Below are 14683 nucleotides of genomic sequence, written 5' to 3' on the forward strand. Positions count from 1 at the left end.
CGCCAATTATAGTTCCATAATTATATCGTGGGTCAAACTGAAAGATGAAGAGTATGATAGCGCGAGCTTGACTGCGGTCTGACTGTTTCGGCCTATTGTAGGCGCTCACGTCACAGCCGCTCATAATTAAGGGTCACGAATTGATTCCGGAACTAGTCGAGCTTTCTCGATTCAATTTCACTTAAGTTAAACCGATTGTTATTACATTCAAACATAAAGTGAAGTTACAAAGCTTTTAACTATATAAAATAAGTCTAACTTCTGTATTAGTACATTCTAAAAAGCTTTCTATTTCACCCCATATAGAGTCCACATTGTGAAATACAGGATTTTGAGCCTTATTCTCAATAACATACAATAAAAGTTACCTCTCAAAGCTGTCGGGACTAAGCCGCGGCGTGTGCGGGTGTGAGTGCGCGTGCGCTTGTCCGTGTGCGTGCGCGTGCGTGTGCGGGTGCAGTGCCACGTGTGTGGCGGCCGAGTCCCGCACTCGCACCTCCTCGTTGCCCACGGTCACCACTGACACGTGTGATGTATCCTGCAACACGTGTATCATATTATAATACTTGCTTTTACTAGAGAGATTTTGTATTTTTTTTAACGGTTGATATTCAAATGATAATCCTGCCTGCGCTATCGATTTAACTGACGGCGCACCAGTGAGAGGTGATGGGTGAGGGTGAAGACAGGTCAGTTGGCTCGCCATGTTGAATTCATAAAGAATTCAACCGCCAGTTTCCACAAAGAACCGCGTGTTGGAAAAAGCTTAATAAAATAATATACACCAGGAAAAAGACATCGGTCTTCAAGTTTTATTAGTAGACTAGCAAACCTCATGGCGTGAATTTACAGGGTACAGAGGAATAACACCTGAGTCCTCAGGAATGGCAACGCATGGGGGGTATCATGGACGAAACAGTATACTCTGTTATGTCCACGGTACTGCTCATGTCTATAGGCGACGGTTACCACTTTCCATCAGGTGGGCCGTCAGCTTGTTTGCAATTTTAAAGTGCATAAAAAAGGTAACAAACATAAAAACATATATTTTTATTTAATTTGTATGTATTTTTTTTTTTAATGTGTGATAATAAAAAAAGCAACCCGCCTGAGCTATCGGTACATGCTAGCGGGACACCAATGAGGGGTGATAGGCGAGGATGAAAGCAGGTCAGTTAGCCCATGGTGACGAATACCACTAGAATTAACCACGATAGTTTCCAGGCGAAACCGCGTGCAGGTCGATCTGATAAGGTACTAGCAATAGTAATGGGGAAATTAGACCCTATTACTATCATCCCCTCCCCCCCCCCCCCACGTATGTAAGAATGCACGTTACCAGGTTGAGCGCGTTGTTCCCGCTGTCGTCGAAGACTCCCGAGTCCGCGCCGGCGCCGGGGCTCAGGATCAGCACCTCGCTGCTGTCCAGCCGACGGCCGCGGCTCTTCTCCGCTGCAAACCATATTTATATATAGATAGATAGATAGATAGTTTATTTGCATTACTTACAGCACACAAATTACAACATACATAGATATATATAAAAAGTGAGATAATATAAATGATTAAAAAAAACATACATAAAGCCGAGTACAATATTTCTTTCGTGCGTGTGCCATAACAATACAAAATGGTCACAACTCGGTTTATTGCTTCGCCCTCAAAAGAGTAAAGCACTGATATTCTGTCGCGGCCTAAGGGAATAGGGTAACAATAAAACAATACCACCAGATTATCCATACAGTAAATAGACAGATATACGGCAAACAATAACCATACAGCAGTTACTATTGTGTGTAGTTTCGTTATTGTAATTCTTAATATATTTTTCTCAAACATGCTTGGAAATATGAGCATTATTTTGACAATCTTCTTCGAGATAAATCAAAATTGCCGCACTGTCCAGATACATGCGGGCAGCGGCCGGCAAAAGTTGTATGAAAATCCATATCTGTCGTATTAGTGTATCAGCCAAATAAATTACTATGTAAACTCATATCTGTCCTGTAATTTAAAAATGGAATGACATTTTACTTCGAAACATGGCTACCATGGAGATAACTAGTACAAGGTTTTAATTAAATTTCGAACTGGCTTGCAATTAGAAAGCTGTTTATTGAAAAACAAACAAAGGAACATTATGGTGCGTGAAAAATTATTATTGTTCGTTATTCGTCATTGAACTAAAAAAAGTAAAATTGTGTTTTTGATTTCCGCGCATTGTTTGAGAAAAGTACTATACAAGCCTTGGCCACAACTAGGCATTCATGGACTCACGTATGTGTGCCTCGGCTACGCCTCGGCCCACATTTGCACGTTCGTCCATCAATGCCTCAGTTGCTGGCCGCTGCAGTAATGTACTATTTTTTAACCCCTGTGTGGGTGCAATCGCATATTACTGTAGAATAAAGCTTTGTTTCTTTCAAAAACAGCTTCATACCCGTGTAGCAGTTGGTGCAGTCGAGCGAGTCGAGCGAGGAGGGCGCGAAGCAGTCGTCGTCGGAGGACGAGCCGGCGCCCACTATCACCACCTCGTCCGCGATCGGAGGCGTCGTCGAGATCGTCACCGCGTTGGGCGGCAACTGTTGAGCGACCAACAAACACTGTATCTAAATTTATTATTTTGAAGTAATTTAACAGACTATTTATTTTCATATTTAAATACACTATTTAAAAGAGCATAATTCGGCCTGCTATTTTGTACGGATCGGAGTGTTGGCCAGTAAAGGTGACGGACGACAAGCGACTGCATGCAGCTGAGATGCGGATGTTAAGATGGATGTGCGGAGTGACAAGAATGGACAAAATCAAGAATGATTATATCAGAGGAAGTATGAAAGTGGCGCCAGTGGATAGAAAAGTTAAGAAGTTACCGTTTATTCTAGTTTTTTTTTTATATATGTTTTAAGAGACGCGCGCCACTTGTGGCGCCACGCCGCGAGACTCCGCTCTCAGACTCGGAGCCGAGAAACAAAGTGCGAAAGTGATGGCTGTTTATCCCGGTATGGGCACGTGATGCGCAGGAACGAGGAGCATATTTTAAAAAAAGTATTAAGAATGAATGTAGATGGCTATAAGGGCAGAGGAAGAGCTAAAAAGACATGGATGGATTGTGCGAGGGACGATATGGCCAGAAAGGGAGTGAATGCGGAAATGACTGGGAATAGAGAAGAATGGAAGAGAAAAACATATTACGCCGACCCCAAATAATAATTGGGATAAGGGTAGGAAGATGATGATTTAAATACACTGTTCATATTTATATATCATTACATAGTATAAAACAAAGTCGCTGTCGCTGTCTGTCCGTCCCTGTGTATGCTTAAATCTTTAAAACTACTCAACGGATTTTGAAGCGGTTTTCTTTAATAGATAGAGTGATTCAAGAGAAAGGATTATATGTATAATACATGCATAAAATAGTAGAAGAACACGGATAAATTTACAGGTTTCTAATATGATGTCGTAAATAGACACATTTTTTGCGCTTACATTGCAAACGCTGGCTGAACCCAACGAGATAAATCAAAATAATGTACTACAGTATTGTACACCTTAACAAGGTCTACAAAAAAGTCCGCGATGGTATATGTCTATCGCTTAAGGATAACCCACAATAATCATTTTTTTTCCTTTACATTTTACGGGAAAAATGGCTTATTTACGAAGTGATTTTAAGTGATACAGCATTATTTTTTATCCAATTTTAACCTTAAGTACATTGTCCGTTTAATATAGATCATTATGACCCTTTACAGCATGTAATTTAAATGAATACTTCCGAAGATATTACAGATTTAAAATGCAGGGCCATAGCGGTGCAGCGATACGTACTGTGTCGAAGGCCGCTCTTCGCCCTATAGCACTTTATCATGTTTGTATTGTCTAATGGCAAAAAAGCTGTAAACGTTGTTTATAAGGACAATCTGTAGTAGGTAGGTATATTTAGTATTAGCATTGCACCCGTGCGAAGCCGGGCCGGGTCGCTAGTCCTTTATATTATATTATTCGCAGGCAATATCAAAAACGTATCTATCGACATAACCTATTCACATATGACATCTAGTAGTGAAGACACTGTGCATGCGGTGTCGAAAACATATCTATCGACACATCCATTCGCGTATACCGTCTGCGGGCGACGAGTACGTACCGGAGCGGCGTTATTGAGCACCGGCGGGTGGGTGGTGGTGACGGTGACGAGACCGGCGGGCGTGGCGGCCAGCGAGTTGGGCTCCACCACCACCACGTTGTCGTTGACGGCCACCGCCACCACCGGCACCACTACCGGCGACGCGACCGTCACCACTTGCGGTCGCGCTTCACCCTCTTTGGGCTGCTGGGGGGGCTGGAATGACAATCACAATTTACTTGTTTTATTTTACATTTAATAATAACTAGGTATTATCGAGAAAGCTTGTCAAAGGTTGTAGGAGATCCCTCTATGGGATAAGTTCGCCATTGTATATTAAATCTTGCAATGAGTCCAATGTAAATTATGTACAATAGAGATTTTACAATACAATACAATACAATATTACTTGGATGAATTTAAAAATATTAGATCTCGAATCCTTCAAACATAGTGTGAACACGCAATTTTAATATGTACTATGCCTATTTTTTTTTTATACAACTTAGAACGGCAAACAAGCTGACGGCCCACCTGATAGAAAGTGGTAACCGTCGCCTATACACATGAGCAGTACCATGGACATAACAGAGTATACTGTTTCACCCATGATACCCCCCATGCGTTGACATTCCTGAGGACTCAGGTGTTATTCCTCCATACCCAATAAATTCACGCCATATCCCACCCTTCAAATTGAAACACAGTCATGCAAGCACAACTGCTTTACGGTTGAAACACGAACGGGACAGAGGTACCCAAGTAATCGACTTTTGTACAAAGTCTCCCTATGGTAAATTACTAATGACATTTGTTAATTGTGTAATTTTTGGACATTTATTATTGGTTATTTCGTTACTTCATACTGTTTCTGTTTTATCGTAAAGTTTTTTTTATGATATCTTCTTGTTATTTATATTTACTGGGTACAGAGGAATAACACCTGAGTCCTCAGGAATGGCAACGCATGGGAGGTATCATGGGCGAAACAGTATACTCTGTTACGTTCATGGTACTGCTCATGTCTATAGGCGACGGTTACCACTTTCCATCAGGTGGGCCGTCAGCTTGTTTGCCATTCTAAGTTGTATAAAAAAAATACAAAAAAAATTATTAAAAAAAAAATATTCAACATAATGTAGTATTGTTGCAAATAAATTGAATTCAAATTGAAAAAACTAATATTGTAAATGCAAAATGTGAGTTTGTCTGTTATCTCTTAGCACCTTAACAGCTTAGTCAATTAATATGAAATTTAGTATACATATGGATGTTGATATGAGGGATGCGTGTTTATGGTATGGCTGCGTTGATAAGCCGCGTATCGATGATGTTTGTCAAGCGGTGAAAATAAGCAGTCCAAGTAGCTAGCACAGTGGTTTAATGCACAGGGAGATATACACACAATACAGTCAAAAATACAATAGAAAGAAGGAGTGAAAGAAGAATGATACAGTTAAAAGGCAAAAATGAAAGTTATTAAGTGCAATATTAAAATTTATAAAGCGGTGAGAGATCGAGCGGCCTGGTGTTTATTATGTATATATGTATGTTTGTATTTATTATATATTATATTATATAATAATTATGTAAGTATAAATACGTGTGAGTGGCCTATATACACATATTATATGGGAAGGAGAAAACCATAGGTTATTTTTTAAGTCAGTCACACAGAAGTTGCAATTAAAAGCAAATTAGCAATTGACTCACCGTAACAGGCCTGATCTCCACTGCATTCTGCTGCGATCTCCTGTTCTCCTTCTCATCTTTATATCTCTTCTCGTTCTTCTCCCTTCTCTCCACTTCTGTTCTCTCCTTTTCGTCTGCAGAACTCGATCTGGAATACCTTTCTATTCTGTTCACTGCTGCGTTCACTCTGACACCTTCCGTTCTATCTTCCTCTATAGAACTTGACGTAGATTTCTCTGTATCTGACTTTCTCTGTAACCTATTCACCTCTGCGTTCACTCTGGATACTTCTTCTATAGAACTCGAACTAGATTTGTCCATATTCGACCTTCTGTTCGCCTCTGTGTTCACTCTCGATACTTCTTCCACAGAACTAGAACGGGAGTTGAATGTCTTCTCTGTCCTGTTCACTTCTGGTCTCGGCTCCTCTTTAGGCTCCGGCGTTGGCTTTGGTTTATGCACTATTTCGCTCTGTTTATCTGGTGACTTTTCTGTTTTCTTCTCTTCTACCGCCTTTTCTGCCTCGCGGCATACCTGTGTGAATATCACAAACATTATATATGGAAACGTCTTATATTTCGTTCATTTTCGATAGCCCAGACAAGCTTCTTGTTTCGCCAACTTTTTTTTTAATATACGAATGTTCTAAATTCAATTTATTGTGACTGTGTCACGTGATTACGTTGCTAATTATTTCCACTCATCTCTACTAGTGGAGATAGATGGAATAAGATCCCACTCATACCCCTCCAGTGTGGAAACATTGGTACGGACAAGTGAAACTGGTCTTAATTTTGAACCGATTCCACGATTCTTTCTACAATTTACTTTGTGACTATTGTAACTGTTGTTTTTTTTATGCAGAGCAAAAAACTGTTTGTTATGAAGCAAAATCTACTTACGGACATAACTTTGTGTCCTAAATTTAAACATTTTCCATTCTTTTTTGTTGTATTTGTAATTGTTAAGACGAGGTGTATATAAAAATATATAAAAAAAAAAACAGACAAAGAGTAAGTGGCTGCACTATTTATATAATTTTACCAGAGGGAGACTTTGTACAAAAGTTGTTTGCTTGGCCACTTCTGTCCCATTCGTGTTTCTACCGTGAAGCAGTTGTTTGCATGGCTGTGTTTCGGTTTGAAGGGTGGGATATGGCGTGAATTTACAGGGTACAGAGGAATAACACCTGAGTCCTCAGGAATGGCAACGCATGGGGGTATCATGGGCGAAACAGTATACTCTGTTATGTCTATGGTACTGCTCATGTCTATAGGCGACGGTTACCACGTTCCATCAAGTGGGCCGTCAGCTTGTTTGCCATTCTAAGTTGCATAAAAAAGATACTGCATGGCCTACCCTTTGTCTTTATTTCTCAATGTTCTGTACCCAAAGGTTGTCTAGAAGAGATTGCTTAGCGATACGGCCGCCTTTTGTATCACTTATCATTGAAATTTACTGTACTTATTAATTAGTCAATTAGCGCAGTAAAGTGTAAATAGGTAAACAAACATGTGTCGACCTGATCAACGATCTGCTTGCCGGCCGCTGCGGCGGTGGGCGTGGCTGGTGCCGAGGGCGGCGGCGGCGCGGGCTGCTTGCGGCCGGGCGCGGGCCCGCTGCTGGTGGTGTGGCTGGTGGTGCTGGTGGTGGTGGTGCTGGTGGTGGTGGCGGCGGGTGTCGGTGGCGCGGGGGCGGGTGCGCGGTGCGCGGGGGAGGCGGGCGGCGAGGCGGCGGGCGGCGGCGGCGGCGCGGGACCCTTTTCTTTTTTCGGGGCCTGGGGAAGTAAATAAGTGAATTACTATTTATGTGGTCCCGGCATAAAATTGGTCAGTCCTTCCTTTTCCGCGGGTGCCGTAAGAGACGACTAAGTTTTCCTTCATGCCGAAATCGGCCTAGTAAATGCAGATTAACATTTCACAAATCCTACTGTAATAGTATAAAGAAACGACATATAAACATTTTTAAATTAAACAGTGTGTGTTATATAATTTTAACGTAAAATTTTTTATTGTTCGGCCAAAAAATTTCGAAAAATATTTCATAGTAGATATTTTTTTTATACCACTGAGGTGGTAAACAAGCATACGGCCCACCTGATGGTAAGTGGTTACTGTAGCCTATGAACGCCTGCAATACCAGAGGTATTACGCGCGCGTTGCCAACCCTGAAGAAACCTCTTTACCCCCCTTTTGAGGAACCCCATGCTGCAGTCTCTTGGGAAAACCTCGGCAGGGAGCTCATTCCACAACCTGAGTGTTCGTGGGAGGAAATATCTGTGAAACCGCGCAGTACGCGACCATTGAGGCTGTAGGACATGAGGACGAACTCCCCGTCGATGGCGAGCCGTACGATGGTAGAAAGATGCTGTGAGCATCATATTGAACAATTCCTCTGAGCACAATCCATTGTACAGACGGTGGAACACGTAGATTCCTTGCTTTCATCCTCACTTATCATCCCTCACTAGTATACCGATAGAGCAGGCGGGGTTAACCTTCTATTTCCTTGCAACAAAAAAAGAAGCATAACTCACAGGCGCTTTCCTGTCAGCGGGCGGGTGTTCGTCGTCGCGCGGCCGCTTGGCCGCAGCCGGTGCGGGGGTCGCGGGGGTCGCGGGGGCGGCGGGGGCGGCGGGCGCGGCGGCGGCCGGCGAGGGCGGCGCGCGGGGCTGCACTGTCGACGGCGGCTCCGCCTCCGACACTGCCACACAGAGATTGTTATGAAAAAATTTACTGTGCCCTCTCATTACAAACCTTATGGTAAAAATTAATTAGTTGCCTATAGACAGAAGTATCATTTAATACAGTGACGTCCATAACACCATTCATATATTGCCACTTTTCAATACAACTCAGGTACTTTTCATTCTTTTGCCGTCTACTCCCGGCATAGAATGGACCACCCTCTCCTTTCCAGTAAATGTCGTAAGAGGCGACAAAGGCAGAGCGAAGGATAGGCAGGAGCAACCCTCTTAAATAGGGAGGAAAGGGATTGCTAGTAATGGAGACTAAAAATCCCATTGCTAGCAATATACCCAACCAGGTCGACCTCCTCGCGGTTCCCCCTGGAAACTATCATGGTTAATTCCTGATGAATTCATCATGATTGGCTAACTGGCCTATTTTCATTCTCATCTGTCACCCTTCACTGGTGCTTCGCCAGCGTATCCCGTTAGCGCAGGCGGAGTTACCATACCATTATCACCCATAAAAAAAAACCTTTTTAAATACCACCAAAAACCTAACTAAAGTTGCCAATCCGCCTGTTAGGTGTGGTAACTATGGGCCTCGTTCCTGCCAATATAATGCGGACTACCAGTCCTATTTGCTAGCAATATACCTCGGGTCAGGTCGACCTCCACTGGGAACCATCATGCTTAATTCTAAGTGTATATGTCACGTTAGTTAGCCCATTAACATTTACATTAACTACTTCCTATGCCACTGCGTTAGGTTGACTGGAAGAGATCTCTTTTAGAGATAAGTTCACCTTCGCTAACATTATGTTATTAACTTATTGTTGTTACTGTATGTTTTAGTGCAATAAAGTATATATATAATCACTGACCTGCCTTTTCATCGTCACCTGTCATCCCTCACTGGTGCCCCGCCAGCGTATACCGATAGCACAGGCGGGGTTACCAATCCATTATCATCCATTAAAAAAAATTACAACAAACAAGGTACTAGATTAATACTTAGAGTGACGAAAAAATTAAAATCTAATAAAAGACGACTCACTCTTGACGTCCGGCGTGTCGCCCGACCTCACAGACGTCGAGTCATCTTCCATCTCCATATGCATTTGAGAGCTGCGATGTTCCTGCAACACACACAAATGGAAAACATTAATTTAATGCGCTGAACGAACGAACCGCTCACCATCAAGTGGGCCGTATGCTTGTTTGCCACCTTATCTTATCTTATTTTTTTTTTCGCATATGGGCGTCAGCTAAGCTGTTGCACGTCGACCCATTGGGATCTTTTGTGCTTCCCTCTACCTTATACCATCATTTCATAGATCCTATGTGTTACCCTAACGATATCCCGTTTATGTAACACATATGTTTGCCACCTTGGTAATATAAAAAAAGAACACGAGTCCAGTAAAAGCCGAGTTTAGAATAATAATTTATTTCCTTAAACAAAATTACAATTAAATTAGCTACTTCATAATATATTTATTAATATAATATATAATTTAAAAAGTTTTTTTTATATTACTTGTCGAGTTAACAAGACCAGCTCTGGTTACTAAATACTCAATAGTTACTATATCTCATAATAATGCTTATCATAGTATTAATATATATATATTTATTTATTTATTTATTTAAGGAACACCAACAGCATATTGCATTATAACATATAGGTATAACAACATTAAATACAATACAACATATATATATATATATATATATATATATATATATGCTTATTTACTATGTATTATGTGTATATATAATTATTTCAGTATGGTACTATAATTATGTCGCATATTTTTCACCACGTCTGTCCTTCATACGCTTTCTGTTGAAATAATAGAATGCCACATCGTCATAGTCGTAGAATACTGACGGATCTATATACGTAATCTTTGTCAGATCCGTCGGTATTCTACGACTATGACGATATGACAGCAAGCTCGCCACAAGTATAAAGTTTTATTGTGCAAAATAGAGAATAAATAAATAAATATATATTCCCATTAATCTTGTAATTATTGTATTGTATTTGTAAAAATGGCAATTAGCACATCTATTATATTTATTTATTTATTTATTCTTTCTTTCTCTTCTACATATATAGAAGAAGGTTTAATAATAATAATAAACTCTTTATTGCGCACAGTAGAGATGTATACAAGGAGTATTTATACAGAATGTGCATATACAAAAGGAGGCCTTATCGATAAAAGCAATCTCTTACAGACAACCTGGTATAAAGAATGGATAAGTACAGAGAGAAAGATAGATGACGCAAGCGGACACAACTCACGGGCACTCACTCAACAACGTACTCAACCACACGGGCTTTAGTCAAGTGTAAAACAAGTTTCAGCGAGCGAAGATGTAATGGCAGACGAGGTAATAAAATTTTATCATTATTATTTATTTATTAAGTGGGGGACAGGATTTGTGGGGAACAGTGGCCCCATTGCTAGCAATATACACCGTCAGGTCGACTTTCACACGATCTCACCTTGAAACCATCGTGGATAATTTCTAATGAAGTCAACTGATCCGAGGGAGACTTTGTACAAAAGTCGATTGCTTGAGTACCTCTGTCCCATTCGTGTTTCAACCGTGAAGCAGTTGTGTTTGCATGGCTGTGTTTCGGTTTGAAGGGTGGGATATGGCAGTGAAATTACAGGGTACAGAGGAATAACACCTGAGTCCTCAGGAATGGCAACGCATGGGGGGTATCATGGGCGAAACAGTATACTCTGTTATGTCCACGGTACTGCTCATGTCTATAGGCGACGGTTACCACTTTCCATCAGGTGAGCCGTCAGCTTGTTTGCCATTCTAAGTTGTATAAAAAAAAACACAAATAACAACAGACAAACAAACATAGAAAGCGAGATAAAAGAAATACATACATACATAATATTAATATGTTTAGTACCTTCAATGCAGGCGGAGGCTCTCGCGGCTGCGCGTCCGTTTCGCAAGCAATGTAAATCAGACACAAACACGCCATTAACGCGACAAACACACTTTGAGAACCACTCGAATAGACGAGGGGTGCTAAAACTGAGATTGACTAAGCCATTTTTTTAAAGGGTGATAATGGGATGGTAACCCCACCTACGCTATCGGTATACACAGGCGGGGCACCAGTGAAGGATGATAGGTGAGGACGAAGGGGCAATCACGTGGAGGTCGACCTAATAGAGTATATTGCTAGCAATGGGGCTGTCGAACTCCATTGCTAACAATCACTGTCTAATTAAAAAATAGACTCGAAGCGATTTTAACCCTCTTGCTTCGGGTCATTTAAATGCAATGCTACGAGTAGATACCGATGCCAAATTTAACAAAAAAAAAAGTAAATAAAAACAATGCTGTAAATATTTATAAAGTATAATTTCGTTTGACGTTACCAAAATATCAACTGGACGATTAGAGTCGTCAAGTAAAGTTTGTCGGGAAAAATTATGTATGGGGGCATAAAAATGTTAGAAAACACTGGTCTAGCCTAAGCGCTATAAACGCTTTCCAGCAGTCTATTAAAAGTTAATGTACCTGCAGAAGTCAGTGACGAGTTCTTAGACTATAATCATTATATATATATATATATATATATATATATATATATATATATATATATATATATATATATATATATATATATATATATATATATATATATATATACTATATATTTATATACTAACCTATCCTTTGATATTGCTCCTTATTGGGTTTGTGCTTGCTTCGCCTCGACTTGCTCTGGTCGAGGCAAGGGTTAGTAAGCGTGCGGACAAGCGAACGTGTTTTTATTGTTAGTTCTTCATATACATATATAATAAAGTAAATATTTCACTGAACTAGGTTTTATCTTACCAAAGTCCATATCGTTGGTTATTTGTTTAAAATTGTTTTGTTTAATTCCGCTACCATTAGTATGTGTGCGACTGCCAACACTCGAAGATTGACCAAGACTTTCCATATTAGCCATAAATTTCCTACTATCATTTTGATCACGCACGTTTTGCGTACAAAAAATCGTAGTTTGCCGAACGATTATCACTAGGCTCCGAGCAGCGATCTAATAATTTGAAGATGCCTTGTTTAGAGGTGAAACGACGCAAAACATGCGTGAACAAAATGGCAGTCGGAGATCAATGGCTAATCAGATAAATGGCTTCAGCCGTTAACTGTCCACTGCTGAACATAAGCCTTCCCCATAAAGGATGTTTTGCCAGTAGTTGGCACGCTTGTCAGGCGGGTTGGCAACCGTAGTTAGGCTTTTAGAGATATTTTAAGAAGGACGCTGCTGCCTATCCCTCGCCCTGGTGATAATAATGGTGGTGAATCTTCGAGTGTTGGCAGTCACACACATACTAATGGTAGCGGAATTAAACAAAACAATCCCAATTAAATAATCATAAATAAAAGTTATAATGTAATTCAGTACAGTGCATATAATAACAACGGCGAATTTGAAATCACTAGCCACTAATGTATTTTTTTTTAATCTACGTTTAATTCGGGATTTTTGTTCTTTAACATGTCAATCCCATAAAATCTAAACAAGTTTTCTACTATTATAATTATGACTAAACAATACTATTTACTAATTCACTTAAGCACTCAGCAATATTGGTAGTAGGAGCATGCGTTATGCTCTGAACAATTCCCACATCAAATTTATTAGTATTAAATGTTTTTAAAAATGTTTCCCTTTCCCTTCGGTCGCTATCACATTCCATCAACAGGTGCTGGACATCTTCAACTTTTCCACAGACAATGCAATTTGGTGAATTTTTTTTTTTTTTCATTAAATATGCAGTCACTAATGTATGCCATTGTATAAAAAAGAATTAAATAATACATAAGAGATAATTCCCAGTTACGTTTCTATCTCTTAATTTAATAGCAGATTTTCTTTTTTTATACAACTTAGAATGGCACCAAGCTGACGGCCCCCCTGATGGAAAGTGATAACCTTCGCCTATAGACATGAGCAGTACCGTGGACATAACAGAGCATACTGTTTCGCCCATGATACCCCCCCATGCGTTGTCATTCCTGAGGACTCGGGTGTTATTCCTCTGTACCCAGTAAATTCAGAAATGGTACTTTTAGAGTGTTCTGTATGTTTAAATGAAATTATTTATTTATTGCAATATAATAAATATATAAATAATTAGATATAAAAATTACGAGAGAATTTGAAGAAACTGGAGTCGATTCTGAGGTGCTAATACTGTAAATTTATTTATTTATTTAAATTTTAATGCATAGTAAAATTCTATGTACATATGGCGGACTTAACACAGGACGGCGTTCTCCAGTCGACCATTGGACGACCACCGTGTAATTTTTTTATATAAATTTTTACAATAATGACATAGATGTTATTTATACTAGTTACCTAGCAACCATCGCGAAGTACGCTACAATATCACAAAAGTAAATGGCGAAGGAGTGACGTACGACAATCTGAAACTGATAGCGTTCACGGGCTGTGTCGTTTCCCATAAGGCGGGTCGTATGGCTGTGACCACTGTTGAAGCATCTACATGCTCTTACCTCTGAATCATCGTCCAACAGTTCCTCCTCCACGACCTCAGCCCGGTACTCCAGTAGGAGATCCCTGAGCGGTTTGGAGTCCAGGTTGCCGGTGACGAACTCGTGTTTGAGGAGTTCCGTGGCCGTCGGCCTCTTCTCTGGGTCCTGTAATCGTAAAGTCACGAATCATTACTACTACTCGTGTTACGGTGGCGCCCTCTGTTGATAACAGTTTCTAAGCCGCCTTTGTTGTGCAGGAAGCAAATGACTGGGCTTACCTAATTTACTATGTCCATATATACCATATAAATACTATTTCATGCAGACTAAACCGCGGCATAAAGAGAATATTACCAGAGGGAGACTTTGTACAAAAATCGTATTCTTGGGTACCTCTGTCCCATTCGTATTTCAACCGTGAAGCAGTTGTGTTTGCATGGCTGTGTTTCGGTTTGAAGGGTGGGATATGGCAATGAATTTACACTGTACAGAGGAATAACACCTGAGTCCTCAGAAATGGTAACGCATGGCGGGTATAATGGGCGAAACAGTGTACTCTGTTATGTCCATGGTACTGCTCATGTCTATAGGCGAAATGGTAACGTATGGGGGGTATG

The 14683-nt window shown here is 40.4% G+C and overlaps 1 protein-coding gene across 4 annotated transcripts in view; it reads right to left on the reverse strand.

Moving 5' to 3' along the window:
- Positions 1–14683, reverse strand: part of LOC113510099 (serine/threonine-protein kinase 10) — a 79848-nt gene that overhangs the window by 32097 nt on the left and 33068 nt on the right. For 3 of the 4 annotated variants that reach the window (XM_052901293.1, XM_052901291.1, XM_052901292.1), the window contains exons 8-16: positions 14088–14231; positions 9568–9649; positions 8361–8527; positions 7347–7601; positions 5846–6358; positions 4154–4348; positions 2441–2582; positions 1340–1452; positions 369–538 (exon numbers count right to left, since the gene is read on the reverse strand). In XM_052901293.1, coding sequence (XP_052757253.1) covers positions 369–538; positions 1340–1452; positions 2441–2582; positions 4154–4348; positions 5846–6358; positions 7347–7601; positions 8361–8527; positions 9568–9649; positions 14088–14231 — 1781 coding nt within the window. Of the gene's footprint in view, positions 1–368; positions 539–1339; positions 1453–2440; positions 2583–4153; positions 4349–5845; positions 6359–7346; positions 7602–8360; positions 8528–9567; positions 9650–11454; positions 11545–14087; positions 14232–14683 lie in introns of those variants that run through there. The other variant, XM_052901294.1, reaches the window with a different exon arrangement.

The sequence above is a fragment of the Galleria mellonella genome, unplaced genomic scaffold, assembly GCF_026898425.1.
Source record: "Galleria mellonella isolate WM207_F2 unplaced genomic scaffold, CSIRO_AGI_GalMel_v1 utg778, whole genome shotgun sequence".
NCBI classification, from domain to species: Eukaryota; Metazoa; Arthropoda; class Insecta; order Lepidoptera; family Pyralidae; genus Galleria; species Galleria mellonella.